The following is a 20,801-nucleotide window of genomic DNA, read 5'->3' as shown; positions in this document are numbered from 1 at the left end:
GTGGTAACCGCAGCTTCTTGGCAGGCAGGAAGGCACTCGCGTATGTGTGGTGGAGCATATTTCGCGCTCCACAAAGCTCTTTAAAGCTTGTTATAAACTCCAGACTGGGCAACGCGGCACCGCTTTACCCACTTGTGAGAATATGAAGCCTGCTGTCCTCGGAAAACACCTGCTAGAGGTAAGTATCTTCTTTATTCCTCCCCTTCTTGCTTAATATCTCTCTGTGCCTTATTTTTTAGTCAGACACTTCAACATTAATGCTGATTACATGGAAGTCAGCAAACAACCCTCTCTCTCGTTCCCTCCCTAATACAAAAGTCTCTGAGTACCCTCCATTAGCTCATATGCGAACCATTTGTCTGTTGGATATCTGTCAAATCCTCCCTATAAAATGACCACTAAAACCCATTTTTTCCATTGTCAGGAGCATAAACTTCCAGCTCACCCGGTCAAATGCCTTTTCAGCATCAATAGCAACTACTAGAGGAAGGTATAGCCTCCTGCCTAGATGCCTATATCACTTTTAAAACTGTTCTTTTCATATTACCTGCATAGCAGCCCTGTATAAAGTCTGCCTGGTCCTCCTGCATTTAGGGGGTCTTTTACTGAAATCAACTGGCGCTAAATGCTGATAGGGCATCTCATCGTTTAATGCCAGCTGATTTTTAGCATAGCTAAAATTATAGCACATCTTAGTAAAAGGCGTCCTAAATGTCTTACATACACTTGTATTCTAGTGGCTAAAACTTAGCCAGAATCTTAATACATGTATCTAAATTTACTTTTCAACATTTTTATTGATGACAAAATAAAATACATGTGGCATAATTAAAATACCAATATCATAACATACAGAACAGAAAACCAGGTATTGAGTCCGTCATCAACTTGTGTTTTCACATTTTCACCCTCCCCCACTACCCTCCCATTCTCCCACATCCTTACCCCTTTCCCTCCCGTTACCCCCTCCCTCCCTCCCCTCCCTTCCCCTTCCACCATCCCCCCTACCTACCCTTGAGATATGCTTAGTTCAACATTTTATTGATGACAATGCAACAAAATAGTTTTCATAGTCTGAAAATACATGAATTCGAATGTGAAAAGAATAGTTCGTCGTCATCATTTTGACATGTATCTAAATTTAAAGTGAGAGAAATTTATAGATTTATATGTGCTGCATTGTATTGGGTCTTTCCTTGGGTTGGTGTAGTCTAGATACCCCCCCCCCCCCCCCCACCCAATTGATTTTTCATTCATACACTATTAAATAGGGCCCAAAGTATCCTTAAATTTTTTGTAACACGTGGAGAGGCATTTTCGAAAGGTCGTCCAAGTATGAATTAGGACGCCCTTGCGAAGTCGTCCAAAATCAGGTAGGTATAATCGAAAAATAGTATGGATGTCCTTAGACATTCCATTATCGCAGTGCGAAACGCCCAAATCAGGGACGCCCAAAGTATAGTAAAAAAGGACACCCATCTTCCAGAACCGCCAAAGGACGTCCCCAACATTCACTGCACTTGCCAACATTTGTCATATGAGCATCCTTCGCCGGTTCTACGAGAAAGACGTCCTTATTACTATACTTTGGACTTCTCTGATGTATCTGGTTGTTCCACAAGTACAGTGCATGTAGTTGCGGACATCCAGGTACGGGAAATATAAGGAATATTCATAAATGCAGTAACATGGACATGTTTCTTACAGAACTGCCGAAGGACGTCCATCTTACTAGGCCTGCCGAAGGACGTCCTTCGGCAGTTCTGTGAGAAACGTCCTTTTTACTGTATTTATCACTATGAATTTTCCTTATATTTCCCGTACCTGGATGTCCACAACTACATGCACTGTACTTGCAGAACATGCAGCTATGGGACATATAAGGAACATACATATTTTATTGTGTATATATGAAGACTCCGAACGTGTGAACATGTACTCATCCAGATAAGGCCCCGCACACTTGACAATGGTCCGTGCATGTCATGGACGCCCATGCATGACGGCTGTCCACATGCGGACCCATTATATATGCCAGGATGTCCACGTGCTGACCCATCCATATATGGGATGGTCATCCATATATGGAACTGTGCATGTAAGGACGTCCATCACGGGCGTCCATATAAGGCAATGCACGCTTCCCAACGGTTATTCACTAAGATGACGCTCAGGAGAGAACCAAACTTCAGCGATGCTGAAAGCTTGTGCCTGGTACACCCTTCGCCTAAAGCACCGGCGCACTGTTTTTATGCACCACCACCACCTGCCCCCAGGACTGTCTCTATTCAAGCCTGGTGTCAAATAAGAGACAGGTTGGAAAGGTGTTTGCTTTCCCCCCCACCCCTTCTGGGCTATCAGGTCCCCCTCCTGTAGCTACACGTATAATAGCTCCCTCAGCAATGTAAGCACTAACTGTAGTCTGCATTCAAGGGTAAGTGATATGTGCACATGCACATTCATTAATAGAATCTATGTACTAGAAAGGAAAACCATTCCCACATCCCTACAATACTGCACAAAAACGGTACTCTCTGTCCTCATGTCCACCTCAATGACATCACCTGTACCAATGTAATGTGTCCCCCCCCCCCCCCCCCCCCCAATCAGTGTTGTGTGTCTTTCCTATTTGATTTCCAAATGAATTTGTGTGCTGAAGGCAAGAAGGGCCATCCCCTGACTCCTGGTGTACACACTTATATCTTGCAGAAGATTTGGCATTCGGAGGGACCTCGAGTCCCTGAGGCGCAGGTTCCGCCGAATAAAGCGGGAGAGCCCTGACATGATAAGGGCAGTGCGATGGCGCCTCAGGGCTCGACGTAAGTATTATAAACAGGGCACCTATACTCATTTGTAAACGTATTTAATAATGCAAATGTCGTGTACAATATCAGTTTCCATGTGGCTAATAGGCAACTAGTAAATCATAACACTTCTGTCCCAGATGAAGGCCTGAGGTTGCAGCTACCCTCTCATGAGTGTGGCTGCAACTTCCAATTAACCTTCTCTGAGATGAATGAGATGACGTGCCTCACTTCTGTATCCCCCTTTCTGGGGTGGATACTGTTTCATGGTATTTTTGCCTGAGGTCCTACTCTTAGTGGATGTCATTGCCTCATATTAAAGTTATGTGCTTCCCCCCCCCCCCCAAAAAAAAAAAAAAAAAACCAAAACTGATCAGCCAACCATAGTCACAAATCATAATGCAAACATGCTGCTGACCAGTGAGTGTGGTCTGCCAACATATCCTGTGTACTCTTTGTCAGACCAATTTCCAGGGTTGTCATCTCATGCATCTCACACCCCATGGCCCAGGGCTCACCACACCTTTCCCCATCCCCTGCCTCAGGCCAGCCAGCTCCTGCACTATGCAAGCCATGTTGGATTTGCTGATCTCAAAGACAATCCTTTTACATACACAGGGCGGCAGCAGCAGGAGGAGGAGGCAGCGGCCACAGCACCTGAGGCGCAGAGGAGGAGGAGGAGGCTGAGCAGCAGGAGGAGGAGGCAGCGGAGGAGGAGGACCAATGGGCAAATATGCCTCCTCTGGAGGGGGAGGAGGAGGAGCAACACCACCACCACGACCACCTATAGACAACAGTGCCGTAGTACTGCAACTCCTGCAGCAACTGGTTGTTGTAGTCAACCAGTTGCTGCTGGAGGTGGCAACACTGTGGCACTCTGTCGAGGACTGCCAGCAGACCCATAGCTGGCTCATGCTGCTGGTGATTGAGTTGCTACGAAGACTATTGGAGGGACAGGAGAGGGGAATATGATTTCAGGGGGGGGAAAATTTTGTATATAGTTTGTTTAAATGCAATTTTACACTTTTTGTACTGACCAGGGTCTGTGTGTGTACTTTGTACACTACATATGTGGTATTATCAAATTGGGGTTGATGTGAGAGGAGTCAGCAATCTGGGTTGCATGACAGGTGAACTGTGACAGAGAAACTTTGGTACATATGTATTATAAGTGTAGCCATAAGGCCACCTGTTCCTTCCAAACTGCATGGCTGTTTGGTAAGGGGGGGTGGAGGCTGTGTGGGCATTTCTGTTGAGGAACAGAAATGCCCATCCAGCCTCCCCCCCCCACCCACCTTACCATACAGCCCCACAGCACAGAGTTGTGTAAATAATAGGTATGTTGTCTAGCACTAGTGATCTGCCAAGTACAAACTTGCAGATAACCATAGGTAGAGCATAGACGATGTTTGCTCTATGATTACCAGACACCCTTACCCACAACCAAACCACATTGGTGAGGGTGAGGAAGGAGCTACAAACAGCTGGGTCATCTTTTCACATTGAATGTATCAGCAATGGTATATAGTGCTGAGGAGAAAAGGGAAAACAACGGTAAAAGCATTAGATGGATATTTACTTCATCACAATTGCAATAGAATACAGAAGGGCACCGGCTAGGGGAATTATATAGGCACCGGGCTGTAGCCACCTGCATGTTTAGTATAGGAACTGTAACCAGAACCCCTCTCCCTCACCATGACTTAAGGGCTCAAGGCCGTGGTAGGCACGCACCTGCATGACAGAATTTAGAAATGTTGTTGTTCCATAACTATGGAGGATTGTAGGACTGTGTTCAATAATGTGTAAAAGACATTGAGTGCATATATGCTTCCCCCACTCCCCACCCCCAGCAACCTTGACAATGGGTGGGCACTTCATAAAAGGGGACTGGGGTTCACCACATAAAGAAGGATGGAACCTAGAGGGGAGACACATGAGGTGCAAAGCGGGAGAAAAACTACCAGCTGTGGATACCCGTGAACCTGTTGAATATAGAGGTAAGATTTGAATGCAGAGAACATACAGAGAATGGGGAGCCCTTGACCATGAGGGATGCACACATCCATTCTCAGGGCCTCTTCCCCTCCCCCACCCCCACAGGCAGCCACAACTGAGTGTGTCCAATAGAGAACAAGACATCTGTACAATGAATTGGGTAGAAACAATCATGGCTCTCAGAGTCCAGTGTATTACAGTCCACTGCTGTCTAATGCAGTCTTCTTGCAAGATGCAGAAGTGTTTGTTTAGCACCTACATAGCAGGAAGGGAAGAGGTGGCTGAGAGGTATGAGCTTACCTTGAACTTGTGCTGCAAGAATCTGTTGGCTCCAAGGGACCAGAGGCTGCCTGCTTCAACAAAGGAGAGAGAGAATGGGGGGCAGTGAGGGAGCACATCACACACAGCAAGGAGCTCCTGGAGGGTAGAGAATGGAGAGTTGGTCACATGTAGAAAATGCAGAGTATATGCTAAGCTACCAGCTAAAACCCAGTCTGATACTTTTGGAAAGGAAAGGTACAAAGCCCACACACCAGTTATCTTTCAAGGGAGTAGCCGGGGGAGGGTTTTCAGCAATGTGTGTGTAGATTACCACTGCTTCACAGCTTTGGGGGCCTTCCCCACTCCCTCCTCTTTTCCCATCACCAAACTGTGCATATCTCTTTCCCACACCTCTGTGCTGTAGCCACTGTGACCTCTGCACTCCTTCCACAGTTCTATGTCTACCCACCTGCCTGTGTGGCTCTCTTCCACATCAGTCTCTGTAGTACACTGCACTCCTTCAGCTCTGTACCATGTACAATGACATCTGTGGCTTGCCTGCCAATCCCATTCCTCACCATCTCTTTGCTGGGTCTTTGTGTGTGGGGCTATGTATATGAATGCTGAAATTTTGACCAACACACTTCCTCCCCTTTTGCTATGCAGGTGATGAAAGCCAGTCAGAGGAAGAAGCTGGCCCTAGTGGCCACCAGCCCCAGCACACAGAGCAGCAAATCAGTGGGCCTGCACAAGAAAGCACACAGGACCCAGCAGCAGCACCGCCGGCTCTCCACCACCCGCAGCAGAGGCTCTCCCTCCACCACCCACAGCCTTTGCCAATGGTGGCACAGAAGAAGAAGATGCAGAAGGGGGGGCACATCCTCAGCAGAGGCCATCCAGCCAGAGGAGGCAGCTACTGCGCCTCGCCACACAATTGCTGGACCGGCGCCAGAAATTGGAGGTGCAACGGGAAGCTGTACAGGCCTAATAGAAAGTGGTAAGCAGCTCCAACTGCTGGAGCACAACATCGAGGGCCTACGCCATGACCTGAATGCACCTAGTATAGCCCTGATGCAGCGACACGTGGCGTCTACTTCCACCACTGCACAGCAACCACCCGCTAAGAAGAGGAGCTTGAGATCCTCAGCCTCCCCAGCCACTGGTCCAGCAGCCACCACACCAGCTCCCCTTCTGGGTCCTGTGCCCAGGTTACAGGGCAAGCTACAGACCGCAAGGTGGCCGGACTTCCACGAGGCAGCAGGCTGCCTTGTGGACACAGAGGAGGAGAGTGGGAGCTCATCAGAGGAGGACTCTCAACAGAGTTCCCCTGCAGCACCAACTGCAGAGGAACACGGTAGGAGGGGAGGGGACGGGGAAAGTGATGGGACATGCTGGGGAGGGGGGGGGGGTGAGGGTTAGGGGGAGGGGAATATTTACAGAGCAGGTGATGGTGGTGGGAGGGGGGTGGTGGTGTGTAAGTACTATGTGATAGAAATAAATGTCAACTTACACTCACACAAAACTTGTCTCAATCAGTCTTTGCCTGGCTCTGACCCCCAGCTGGTGTGCACTCTGCTCTGCTCCGTGGAGGGGGCTCCTCATCTTGTTCATCTGGGGCCTGCTGCTGTGGTTGCTGTGGCTCTTCTGGGAGGGCCTGTCCTCTGCGCATTGCCAAATTATGTAGCATGCAGCAGGCCAGGAATATGTTTGCCACCTTTTGGGGGCTGTACAGGAGCTCCCCTCCAGAATGGTCCAGACATCAGAACCTGTTCTTAAGTTGTCCGAAGATGTGCTCGATGATGCCATGTGTGGTCCGATGTCTACTGTTGTAGTTCTTCTCTGACCCTGTTTGTGGGTGCACTATGGGAGTCATGAGCCAACTCCGCTGTGGGTAGCCTCTGTCACCTTTGGGGAGAAGCAGAATGAGAAAGATGAGTGTGTATTGTTTGGAGTTGGGTACCTTGTGGAGGTGGGAGGGGGGGAATACTGGGTTGTGGAGTGAGCTGGAGGGAAACCGTGCTGAGGGTTGCCCGGTGGAGGAGGTATAGTTTGGGCAGATCCATGCTGCACTTACCTAGGAGCCATCTGCCGGTGATCTCCCCTCGGCCAAACCTACGGAAGATTCCTGAGTGCTGCAATATATAGGCGTCATGGGTGGAACCTGGGTATCGGGCACACACATCTATAATCTCCCCCTGGGCGTCACTCACAACTTGCATATTGAGTGAGTGGAATGCTTTCCTGTTCCTATAAGTGGCCTCTCGGAATGCTTTCTTGATCCTATAAGTGGCCTCTCGTGCCCGGGGGGGGGGGGGGGGGGGATCTGAGTGCGACATGTGTGCAGTCAGTGGTACCTGTGACCGAGGGGAGGCGAACTACGGCATAGAAGTCAGCCATGTTGTTCTGTAGGACCTGGGGGATGGTGGGGAAGGTGATGTACTCAGAGGTGTGGGTAAGGAAGGCATCAAGGAAGTGGGTGAGGCAGTTATAAATGGAAGCCTGGGTGAGACCTGTGTTCACAGATAGGACAGACTGGAAACTCCCAGTGGCCAGAAAAGGTAGAGAAGCAGTGATCTTTAGATGCACAGGGATGGGGTTGTTCCTATGGGTCCTGGGTTGCAAGAGGGGTTTGAGCTGGTCACAAAGGTGCTGAATGGCAGCCTTATCAAACTGGTACCTAGTGCGACACTGCAGGTCAGTGAGGTCTAGGAAACTGCTAAAGGGCCAGAAAACTCTGGCCTCCTGCGGTGCCTCCCCTCTTCCTCCAACATGTAAGCCACCTGTGCATTTAGTGCCTCCATTTCCCCACAGTACAGGTGCAATGCAGTGACACCAGTGCTCACCTCTCCCTACCAACTTGGTGAAACACAGCAGCAACAAGCAGAAGCTGACATTTACTCTCCCACCACCGACAAACAATGTGGTCACATACAGCAGAGCTACACTACAAGAACTCTCTGACCCACTACAAAGTCTCCTGCCACACCCTCTAACCACTCACTCTCCAAGCAGCAAACGACAATCTTCACAAACACACTGCAGCAGACAAAGAGACAAACAGAGACTACAAACAGGTAAGGGAATGAAATATGAACTTGGGGAAGGAGTAGTGGTGTCTGGGTTTGGGGGCTAGAAGGGGTAGGGAAAGCTGAAAAGGTAAAACACAAATGAGGCAGGTGAGGGGGAAAACGTTCCGACTACGGCACACAGACAAAGGTAACAGGTACTGAACAAACTCTCAGCTTTCTCTGCAAACGATGATTCAGCTTTCTCGCCCAACAATGCTCTCGCCACTCTCCAACTCCACAAAATCGCAAATGGGTCTAAAGACGCCTTCCCCCTTACCCAGGTCGTTTTTACTTCAGGTCTAACTAAGGACACCCATGTTCCCACCCATGCGAAACCATTTCGCTGGCTGTTTTACGTTGGAGGCGCCCATCTCGTAATGCCACCCATAACACGGCCCCCTGTGGGGACGACCATAGATAGGCATCCTTGCTCTGAGGACGTCCTTACGGCCCTGTTTCGATTATTGGACTTGGGCGACCTTCTTTCATAGGGATGCCCATGTGCCTTTTGTGTCGCTTTTTGGATGCCCTTCTCTTTTGAAAATGAGCCTAATAGTCAAACTAATCCAGCCCCAGTGGCTTCTATCCTTTAATTTCTTGATGACTTTTTCTTCCTCTCCTACTTTTGTTTTTCGATATAGCCATTGCATTCATTCCTTGGCCAGTTTGGGCAGCTCAACCTCATTAAGGAAGTAATCGGTCTCCCTTTCCCTTCCTTTATTCTCCATTATATATATAGCTCTTTTATAAAAATCCCTGAAACACCGTGAGGCATATTTTCAAAGCACTTAGCCTTCCAAAGTTCCATAGGTTTCTATGGAACTTTGGAAGGCTAAGTGCTTTGAAAATATGCCTCCTTATCTCCTGGGCTTTGTGACATGTACATCTTTCCCATCTCTTTATCTGCAGAACTATGTATGCTTCAAAAGTAGAGCTGTACCGAGTAGCATATTATTCGGCCAAATACAAATAATTGGCGTTGAGCTTTAGCATAACAAATTAAAGAAGCAATGTGAAACCAGAGATCAATTGTTTATTTCAGTAGGATTTTGCACAATAGGGCCTCAGATTATTCATATTTGAATTTAAATCACTGTTTGACTGAATACAAATAATGTTTTCAGGACTAAATCGAATACAAATATTTGGTACAGTCCTAGTCAGAAGCTTACTTGCTATGTTGTTTGTTTTGCCAGCTGCACCTTATATCCTATTTTGCTTCCAAACTAAGCAACTCTTCCCTTTCTGTTTGCATTTCTTGAAAGACACTGGTTGATAATGTTTCCTTTTCTTATCTTCTGCCTAATTCCCTTCTCTTCCTTCATTCTCTCCACCATCTTAAGCGCTGTTCAGACCTCTGCTGTCCCATGCCCAAACAACAACTCATTCAGGTTGACCGCTTTACTGTGTGTGAGTGTCATATACTGTTAAGAATCAAAACATAAGGAGTGGGAACTGGATCAGGCTCTTCAAAAACAGACTCAGGACGCCAAAGTGAAATTATAGGTGTTTATTTAAGCTGACTCGACACGGTACCATGTTTTGGCACATGTGTGCCTGCCTCAGGAATCTTGATATGTATACTTTATAATCACATCTGTCCTTGGTGACTCTTGAGGCAGGCACGCATGTGCCGAAACATGGTACCGTGTCGAGTCAGCTTAAATAAACACCTATAATTTCACTTCAGCGTCCTGAGTCTGTTTTTGAAGAGCCTGATCCCGTTCCCACTCCTTGTTTTTTGATTCTATCTACCCTGTTGGATCACTGTGTTCTTCCACTTTTTGTGGGGTTTTTTGCAAATGTCATTTACTGTTACCACTCATTTCCTACAGCTATCTTATCCACCTATTTTGAGTTTCTACTTAGTTCTGGAGGGAATAAAAGCTGTTTTCCTGACCTTCAGTTGAGAGCTGTACTCTCATCTTTCTGATCTGGTCAATGATGTAATGTCCTTCTCATGCTTCCCCCATTTTACCCATTAACAGACGGTAGGTCACTGTGGAATTTAATGGAATTTTTTGCAACATCTGTGGTAATAGTTTCTTTGAAAAGGGAAAGTCTCAAAACGTGAAGAGTAGAAAAGAACTTGAGAACCATTGGCTAGTAGTTCCAGAGACGAAGGAGCTACAGCCGAGATACATCCCGTCTCTAGCTGTGGTTGGGTTGTGTGCTCAAATTATAATGTGTATTAATGGAATATTATTACACAGCTCAGTTGATAGTGTTTTTAGTTATGTGCCTTCAGCAGCTTAATGTAAAAGATTCTCATAAACATAAAGGTCCCAGACCTGGAGTAAAATGCCAAAATGAAAAGTAGCACGTTCTGAAATCTATCGACCTTCCATGTCAGCTTGTGATTTGGCGCCCTTTACAGAGTGAAGTAAATCCTAGTTAAATCTATTTTTAAAAGCTAAAAATATCTAGTTTGCATTATTTATGTTTTTTGATTCAGTAAACTACCGAGGGTCCTTGGGATTTGGACAGGACAGTATCCTCTCTTTGCCTGGAAACGTAGGAGACCAAGATGTGAAGGATGTTCAGGTAAGGGTCCATTAAACAAGCTTGTGGAGGGTACCTACTTTTCTTTATAGAATACTAGCTTAACCAGGCACATATGCTGTTAGATACAACCACTTTCGCCAGCCATAGATCTGGTCCAAATGCTCACTCCTAACTGCTGGAAATACGAAAGTAATTTATAGCATTCAATAAGTGTCCACCCTGCCTGAAAAATGAATACTATGGAGGATGTGTACATATTTACAGAACAGCATGTAGTCAGAATTTTGGCACTTAAATGTGTATTTGCAAACATTTGTGCATAAATATTAGTGCTTTATTTGTATAATTGCCTCCTAAATCACTTGTAAATAATTACTGTATATGTAATAACAGTTATATCAGGGCAGAGGAGCAGAGGTTTTGCAGAATCTAATTCGGTTCTTTATGTTGGATGCCAAACTGATATGATGGAGGTTACACCAAATTGGCAGATAGAAGAATGCAGTCTGAGGCACAAAATTGCACAAAACACTACCATGTCTAAATGTCTTTTGTTTCACACTTTTATTTTCAGTTCTGTGTGAAGCAGGTACTGGAAAAGGAGGAGCTCAATTCTGAGCAGGTGGCATTGGTTGGGGGCTCGCATGGTGGGTTTCTATCTTGTCATCTAATTGGTCAGTATCCAGCTACGTATAAAGCCTGCGTTGCCAGGAACCCAGTGACAAACCTGGCTTCTATGAATGGAATCACAGATATTCCCGACTGGTGAGTGTGATGAAGTACTGAAATCTCAGGTGGGATTTTGGGTCACTTATAAACAATAATTCACAACTTGTTGAGATTTCATTGTCTAAGCTTCGGAGTCAATTTAAACGAAAGGCAATATTACTTAAACTAATCAACCGTTTTCACTGAAACAAGTAGCTTAAAATGTTCAGCTGTACTGCAAACTTAACTTGATTAAATTCAAAATTAAAATCATCATTTGGAATGAGCACAGAACTACTTAAACTTTAAGAATGATAGGTTATGAGTTTTGTTGTGGCCACATTAATGAAACTGATTAGATCAAGATTTTAAGAGTCAACCTCTCATCTGGCAACTATAAACTACTTCTACTACTTATCATTTCTATAGCGCTACTAGAAGTACGCAGCACTGTACACTGGACATAAAGAGACAGTCCCTGCTTGACAGAGCTTACAATCTAATGAGGACAGACAAACAGGACAAATAAGAGATAAGGGAATTACTAAGGTGGGAATGATAAAACATGGGTATTGAACAAGTGAATAAGAATTAGGAGTTAAAAGCAGCATCAAAAATGTGGGCTTTTAGCCTAGATTTGAAGGTGGCCAGAGATGGAGCTTGATGTATTGGCTTAGGAAGTCTATTCAAGGCATATGGTGCAGCAAGATAAAAGGAATGGAGTCTGAAGTTAGCAGTGTAGGAGAAGGGTGCAGATAAGAGAGATTTACCCAGTGAACGGAGTTCTCAGGGAAGAGTGTAGGGTGAGATAAGAGTGGAGAGGTACTGAGGAGCTGCAGAGTGAATGCACTTGTAAGTCAATAACAGGAGTTTGAACTGTATGCGGAAATGGATAGGGAGCCAGTGAAGTGACTTGAGAGGGCTAATATGAGCATAGCGACACTGGCGGAATATGTCATGCAGCAGAATTTTGAACAGATTGAAGAGGAGAGAGATGGCTAAGTGGGAGACCTGTGAGAAGCAAGTTGCAATAAGTAAGTGAGAGGTGATAAGAGTGTGGATAAGGGTTGTGGTAGTGTGCTCATAAAGGAAAGGGTGCATTTTGGTGATATTATAGAGAAAGAAATAGCAGGTTTTAGCAGTCTGTTGAATATGTGCAGAGTAGGAGAGAGAGGAGTTGAAGATGACCCCAAGGTTACAAGCTAATGAGACAGAGAGAATGAGAGTGTTATCCACAGAAATAGAGAATGGAGGAAGAGGAGAGGTTGCTTTAGGGAGAAAGATAAGAAGCTCAGTCTTGGTCATGTTTAGTTTCAGATGGTGGTGAGACATCCAGGCAGCAATGTCAGACAGGCAGGCTGATACTTCTAGTGCTGACAAGCTATATGAATGAGAGAGAGAAGAGAGGAGAAGGCAACTTAGTATTTAGTAGGAGAAGACTGCAAGGGAATTTTGGAGAAACTTCCATTTATATAGAGTGTTCATGGGTGAAACATTCTTACAAGTTCCTTCTGCAGTATCTCAAAGTGTAGTTGTGATTTAACAAACTTCAAATAATTTTGTCTCATCTGCAATTTGATCACTTTACTCATTATTTCCCTTTCCATATCATTTACAAATATGTTAAAAAGCACTGGAAGTCCCAGTACAAATCCCTGTGGCACATCACCTTTCTCCATTGTTTTCTATCTTTTAACCAGTTCCTAGTTCACAACAGGACATTGCCTCCTACCTCTGGCTTATTAATTTCTTTAGGAGTCTCTGATGAAAGACTGTCAAAATATTTCTCAAAATCCAGATACACTGTATCAAATTTTATACATGCATTCAGTTTCGTTCATGTACATAGTGTATACAAGGCAGGCGAGTATTCACACACGTCATAGCAGTCTTTCCAATGCACGCTGTACATACACTCCATGATTTATTTGCTTCTGTGCACTCTTGCGCTAGCAACCCAAACAGACTGGAACACCCTGGGTGCATAGAAACACTTTCTAATCTAAGTAATCGCTAATTTATTCTTTAAAAAAAATGTAAACATACATGCTTAATAAAATTAGTTGTAAGGAATTTTGGGCTCAGTGGCAAATGATTGAGGGATTGTTCTAAGTTTTGAATAGCTGTGCACTATAAGTGATCTCATAGCTTTTGTACATACATCTGATGCTGCTGAGTCCTTTTTGGTTGTAGTTACTTCGCTGATATAATTTATTTTCTTGGTATATTTTCAGATTATTAGAGTCTGCTCCTTTTTTATAATTCCTCCCTTTTTTTCATTATTAACTTTTTGGAATTCTGCCAGGTACATGTAGCCTACTGTTAGAAACCGAATAGTGGGCTACATAAACTGATGAACCTACGAATATACATTGTGTTTGGGTGAGGCTGAGACTAGTTCATTATTTACAGTTGGCACTGGTTGTTGAAATCTACAACAGAAGGCAGCTTTTTGAAAATTGCCCCCTTATGACTTGACTATCTGCAGGTTCAGTAGATACTTTGTATTGCACCTGCTGACCTTGTAGCTAATTTTATTTATTTTATTTATTTGTTACATTTGTATCCCACATTTTCCCATCTATTTGTAAGCTAAATGTGGCTTACATAGTACCGGAGAGGCGTTTGCAGACTCCGGTGAGAACAAATACAAAGTGACGTTGTGGTAAGATGAAGTTCATGTGGCATAGCCACATTAGGGAAACATACATCGGAAGAGTTGCGTTTTGTCCATTACGTACTTTAGTTTTGTTGTGTTGCAGGGGCCAGGTATTTAAGTTGGATCGGTGGGGTATGCCTTTTTTAACAGGTTAGTTTTCAGTGATTTCCAGAAGTTTAGGTGGTCATGTGTCGATTTCAAGACTTTTGGCAATGCATTCCATAGTTTTGTGCTTATGTAGGAAAAGCTGGATGCTTAAGTTGATTTGTATTTAAGTCCTTTGCAGCTTGGGTAGTGCAGATTTAGATATGATCGTGTTGATTCTGATGTGTTTCTAGTAGGTAAGTTGATCAAGTCTGTCATGTATCCTGGGGCTTCACCGTAGATAATATTGTGGACCAGGGTGCAGATTTTGAAAGCAATGCGTTCTTTGATTGGGAGCCAGTGCAGTTTTTCGCGGAGGGGTTTGCGCTTTCAAATCACGTTTTTCCAAATATAAGCCTAGCTGCCGTGTTTTGAGCGGTCTGGAGTTTCTTTAAGGTTTGTTCTTTGCATCCTGCATAAATTCCATTCCAGTAGTCTACGTGGCTTAGCACCATTGATTGTATCAGGTTGTGGAATGTTTCCCTCGGGAAGAATTGTTTCAGGCGTTTGAGTTTCCACACTGAGTGGAACATTTTCTTTGTTGTGAATGCCGCTTGGCTCTCTATTATTAAGTTGCGGTCTATTGTAAGAACAACAGTCCCAAACTGGTTTGTCTACTGAAGAAGGGAATGATGGTATAATGGCAAGACAGATTTGTAGTGAGAACTGGAAGAGAAGAAGGGAGTCTTCGACAGGTACTCTGCTTATTGGCTTGAGCATTGGGATTTCGCTCAAACCAACCCTGATACTCTTGAAGGATAAGTGCTTTGTAGATCATTGTTTTCAAAAGGAAACTACCTGGTACTACTTGAGACCCGCTTTCCTTTTTTGTTTTGCAGGCAGATTTTGGCTGTAAAACACCTAATTGTGGTTAAAACTACCCGCGTTATGAAACATGGGTACATTTACCCACATGGCAGTGCACAGTTTTTGGAAACTGCAATATAGATGAATAAATCCTTTTCCCACATCTAGATTGGTTTGAAAATCATCCACAGCATGAAAGTCTTTGCCATTATGTCTAGTCCTCTTTAAATTGATAGCTTGAAATAAAGTGTATATTGTTATGATGATGATAACACAGGGATATTTAATTTGAGGCTGAAAAGGGAGAAGTTACCAGCAGCACTTCCAGGTCTCGTCACATGGTCCTCCTTTCTTTCTACAGGTGTAGCGTAGAGGTAGGGGCTCCCTACAGCATGGATAATTGTCTGGATGCCTCTGTGTGGAACCAGATGCTAGATAAATCTCCTATCAAGTATGTCGCTCAGGTAAAGATGCTTTGTCCTTCACTTATCTTTGATAACAGTTTTCCCGACTGCCTCTATGTGGGTTTTATCATCAATAGGATAAGGTATAGGCCTAGCACGGCATGGAGGGATTGTTGGTTTGCATAGCATGAGAGAAATCCTAATATTGACAGACTGACACTGCTTTTCTGAAGTAGAGAGTTGCACAGGGACAGAAATCTTACCCATCCCCACTGGAATCTTACCCACCCCCACCCATCCCCACAAGAATTTAACCTGTCCCTACCAGTCCCCGCAAGAATTTAATGGTACATTACAAAAAATTCTGGTTGGCTCTCTCAGTCTCTCTCTGGGTTTGAGCTGCAGCACTGCAGGCAAGGAAGGAACAGAAGTTGGAACTTGGAACTCTCTGGTGCACACAAGTAAGCAGAGAGGATTAATAGTAACATAGTAAGTAACAGCAGATAAAAACCTGAATGTTGCATCATTGTGATCAGAAAAAGAAGGTAGAGCTATCTTCACAGCAACCATTTCCAGAAACAGATTCACTGATATCCTGAAGTATTTCAGATTCGAGAACAAGGGGACTAACTTAAAGAAAGCTGCACTTGAAGTCAGAAAGGTTCACGACTATAATCTCAGCGATGGTAGGAGTGGGTAAGCAAGTTCCATTAGACCTTCGGTGGGGCTGCTGGCCAAGGTGGCCGCTTCATGTTGCTCTCCTGAAAAGCCCCTCCTGCTTGGAGCCCCATTAGCAATTATCAGCATTACCCCGACATTTTATATGGAAAAGCTGTTTAGAGGGCTAGTGTGGCTCTATTTGTGGAGCAGCAGCATCTGTGACTTTTAAAGGCAATTTCGGAGGGTCATGTGATGCTATAGAGAGAGAGAGACGTGTTTTCCTGCTCTCTGGGGCCCCGAAGCCTATTTTTTTATAAAAACCCAGAACTGATTGCTCATAGGAGCTACAATCCTCCCCAGAGCCGTCGGTGAATGGACAAGTTCCTGGAAACCCCGTCGAAAACCATGGCAAGCCGCGCAAGTAAGAGAGAAAAAGAAAAGCCGCCGGCTGGAGAGGGGAGCACTGAAGCGAAACCGATGCCGGAAGGAGCAGTTTTCACGGCAGGTCAACTAACTCAGCTGACTACAGCAGTAGAAAAAGCGCTGGACGCGAAATGGGACTGGTTAACACCACAAATTTCTAACATCAAAACGCTGCTCGGTGAGACTACGCAGAGAACGAACGAGCTGGAGAGACGGGTCTCGGTGGTGGAGGAGGAACTTACCCTGGTGGCGCAAAAAGTAGAACAAATGGCCTCCACAATTAAAGGGCTGTCTGAGAAGATCGACGACCTAGAAGACAGGTCTCGGAGAGCCAACCTGCGCATAGTAGGACTATCGGAGTCGGTAGGAGACAGCGTCCTGGTTTCAGTGTTAGAAAAGTGGCTTAAAGCAGAGTTTGCTTTGTCGGACCAAGCAGGGCCTCTGTGTCTGTAGTGATTTTAAAACTTCTCAATTATCATCACAAAATGGAAGTTTTGTCTGCCCTTAAAAGGAATAAGACATTGAAGTGTGATGGAAGAAAAATTATCTGTTTTCAGGACTATTCTAGCATGGTCTCCCTTCAACGCAGTTTGCTCCTTTGTGTGGTCACCTACATAAATTGCAAGTGCGTTTTAGCTTGCTATATCCAGCTAAATTATGGGTGCTTCAACATTCTGTGTCACAGTGGAAGCAGCTTAATCCATGGTAGAACAGTTAGAGCAAGAAAAGGCTAACTCCTCAAAATGATTATTTTCTCTTTTAGGAGGAAAAGCTGGTTCATTACAGCCCTTTGTAGAGATGAATGAGAGAGGTTTTTTTTGCCTAATCCACAAATGCCACTCTTGTAACTATGGATCACTCTGTTACCTCATGCACTTATCTGTCGATTGAGGCTACCAGTCCTTACTGTCTAGTAAACAGTATGTGTATATGGGAGAGCCAAATGGATTCCTTTTGGGTAATTCATCCTAGTTTGGTCATAACGTGATACATCCATTCTGCAGCCCCCCATTACCTCTCCACTCTCATCTCCCCCTACATTCCTCTTTGTGAACTCCGCTCACTGGACAAATCTCTCTTGTCGTCCCCCTTCTCCTCCACTTCTAACTCCAGACTTCGTTCCTTTTCCCTCGCAGCACCTTATGCCTGGAATAGACTTCCTGAGCCTGTAAGTCTAGCTCCATCTCTACCTGTTTTCAAATCTATGCTGAAAACCCACCTTTTCACCATTGCTTTTGGCTCCTAGCCACTACTCAATTGCCCTCCCCTTGTTCCTTCTCACCCAGTACTTCCCTCGCCCTTAATTGTCTTGTCTGTCTGTATTTTTAGATTGTAAGCTCTATTGAGCAGGGACTGTCTCTCTGTATCAGGAGTTCAGTGTTGCGTGCATCTGGCAGCGCTATACAAATGCTAATAATAATAATACAGATTCTTCAATTGCAATTGACAATTATGTTTTTGGTAGAATGTACGTAATCAGGACTGGCTATAAAAACTTTTTCTCTTATTGGGACATTAATTCTCCTTTATTCATCCAGTGCCACAGTTCTATCAGAGGATGAAGTCTGATATAGGTACCAGTGCTGCCTGCAGACCATTGACTTAAATGTCTTTGGGGGTCTTGTCCCCTTGACCTTTTATGAGACATGGTCGGATTACTGATACAGACCTGCCTTCTGTAGGCTATTCTGGTTTAGACTGTTACCAAATGTCTTGTTGATTCTTTATAGACACTTCTACACTCTGAAGTAGCAGGATTTTTTTTTTTTTTTTTTTTTTTTAACTATCAGATACTGTTCCCAAACGTTTTTGGTTCATGGCACCCTTAGTGTCTGAGCAATTTTTTGCGCCCCCGGCCACAGAGGTCTGCCTTTCACTGCAGCCCCCTCTTCCCAGAAAATCCAGCACATCCTTGTGTATACTAGCCATCATAAGAAGTCTGGGATAGGGAAATGCTTTGGTTAGAGGGGGAAGCGACTAGATTCAGGTGCTTACATAGGAAACCTATAGCATGCAAATGAAAACCGTAGCTTCTGTAACTCCAACAAGCTTTAAATGAACTTATTCATCAAAGAGCACAAAAATCGATTGATTATTTTAAATATAATATGTGCAAATATGCTAACAAGAGTGGCAAGATGCTGGCTCGCTTGGCCCATCCAAATCAGAGTCATCTTAAAATGAATGCTTTAGAATCGCGTAACGGGAATTTAGAAAATGCTGATGTAGCTATCTACCATCTTCTGAAAGATTACTATGCTCACCTGTACTCGGCACCAGACCCTCCTCCACTAGAAAGTGAAACTTATTTGCTTTACTTGGCATTTCTAGACCGCATGTGTGCCATGATAAGTTCTAAGTCAGCGTTTCCTAAACTGTGCCGCGGCACCCTGGTGCGCCACAGCAAACTCTCAGGAGTGCCGCTTCAAATCTTGACCTCCCTCCCACCGCCCACAATCCAGCATCGCTCCCTACTTTCCCCTCCCGCAGGTCCGGAATCTGCCTCTTCCTGCTTTTCCCCCCGCCGCCGCTACAGTGCTTGCAGTTTACATTTTTGGGCTGTCCGCGATTCACACAGGCAATGTGGAGACTTCTCTTTGCCGCGTCCGACCCTCGTAATAAGAGGTTGCATCAGAGAGGGCTGGATGCGGCGACTGGGAAGGCCCTGGAGTGCCTGCCTGTGTGAATCGTGGATGGCCCGAAAATAAGCTGCAAGCACTGCAGCAGGGGAAGGAGAAGGAAGCGGCAGTGATCCTCGACCTGCAGGAAGGAAGATAGCGAGCGATTCTGGATTTGGGGAAGGCAGAGGTGTGCTGGATTTATAGGAGGAGAGGGGCTGCAGGGAACAATGTGCTGGACTTTCTGGGAATAGGGGGCTGCAGGGAAAGGTGGGGGTGTGTGGAGACTTCTGTAGCCGGGGGGGGGGGGCGCAAAATATTGCTCAGACAATCTTATATAAAGTAGATTTTGGTTACATTAGATCAGGTACACATTGCGGAGTGGCTACCCTAGGAATCTTTTAAAGAGAGTCATTTTTGTTTGTTAATTGTTCATAGTCATGTAAGTAAACCAGGTTTAAGCTCAAGTCCTTCCATATTTTGGGGGCTTGGTACTCTATCAGTTGCTCATAGATGAGATACTGGTTCTTTTTATTCCTCTAGAAGAAGGAAATGCAAAAGGGTGGGAGTTGTTCGGTCTTCTCAATCTCTTACTGATAGTGAATTTATTTATCTAGTTTGGACCTTCCCTGTATAGCAACTTTCAGGTTAAACTTGTTGAACACTCCCATCACATTTGAAGAGGTGTCTTGGGCAATTCAACAAAATCTATGTGGTAAGACTGCTGGAACTGTGGATATTCATGGTACTAAAATATTTCTAAAATTAATTTCTTAGTATTCCTCCATTCAGAGCTGAGCAGTAGCTTAATGGTTAGTGAAGCAAGCTGAGAACCAAGGGTCCCAAGTTCAAATCCCACTTCATGTTCTATTCAATGTGGAAACTAAATTGAGTAAAACCTTTCTTCTCAAGGGAAACTTTTTGAAACCTAATACAATCAGTGGTCCTAAGCCATGCAGATTACTGCAACGGAATCTATGCGGGATGCAAAGAACAACTCACCAAAAAAACTCCAGACCACCCAAAACACAGCAGCCAGGCTGATATATAGTAAAACATGATTCGAAAGTGCTAAACCCCTTCAAGAAAAGCTGCACTGGCTCCCAATCAAAGAACGGATCATCTTCAAAATCTGCACTCTGGTCCACAAAATTATCTATGGAGTAGTCCCAGGATACATGCTAGACCTTATAGATCTACCAATCAGAAACAGAATCGGATCATGATGATCATATCTAAACCTACATTACCCAAATTGCAAAGGACTTAAATACAAAACAACTTGCGCATCCAGCTTCTCCTACATAAGCACACAACTATGGAATGGACTCCTAAAAGCTGTGAAAACAATCCATGACCACCTAAACTTCAGGAAATCACTACAACCTCTTCAAAAAGGCCTACCCCAACGATCCAACGTAAACCCCCTCACAGCATGACCAATGATCGTACTGGACAATATACAATCTTAATTCCTTTCGACCCTTCACAACTACCTCATTCAACCACTATATAACCTTGTATTTGTTATCAACCGACTTGGCAAACGCGTTTTACGGTACTATGTAAGCCACATTGAGCCTGCAAATATGTGGGAAAATGTGGGGTACAAATGTAACAAATAAAATCTTGAACCCTCCAGGGGCAGAAAAATGCTTACTGTACTGGGATTTATAAGAAATGTGCAAGCCTGAAGGCTCTTAAAATTGCATATATTCAGGTACAGTAGGTAATTTTCTATC

General features: G+C 44.6%; 1 protein-coding gene across 2 annotated transcripts in view; it reads left to right on the top strand.

The window, feature by feature from the left end:
• Positions 1-20,801, top strand: part of LOC115471611 (acylamino-acid-releasing enzyme-like) — a 294,629-nt gene that overhangs the window by 254,265 nt on the left and 19,563 nt on the right. For both annotated transcript variants that reach the window (XM_030205319.1, XM_030205318.1), the window contains 3 exons: positions 10,587-10,675; positions 11,211-11,401; positions 15,316-15,418. In XM_030205319.1, the coding sequence (XP_030061179.1) occupies positions 10,587-10,675; positions 11,211-11,401; positions 15,316-15,418 (383 nt within the window). The remainder of the gene's footprint in view (positions 1-10,586; positions 10,676-11,210; positions 11,402-15,315; positions 15,419-20,801) is intronic.

This window comes from Microcaecilia unicolor, chromosome 6 (genome assembly GCF_901765095.1).
Source record: "Microcaecilia unicolor chromosome 6, aMicUni1.1, whole genome shotgun sequence".
Lineage (NCBI taxonomy): Eukaryota > Metazoa > Chordata > Amphibia > Gymnophiona > Siphonopidae > Microcaecilia > Microcaecilia unicolor.
The sequence above is the reverse complement of the archived record's forward strand: the minus strand, read 5'-3'. Positions and strand labels throughout refer to the sequence as shown.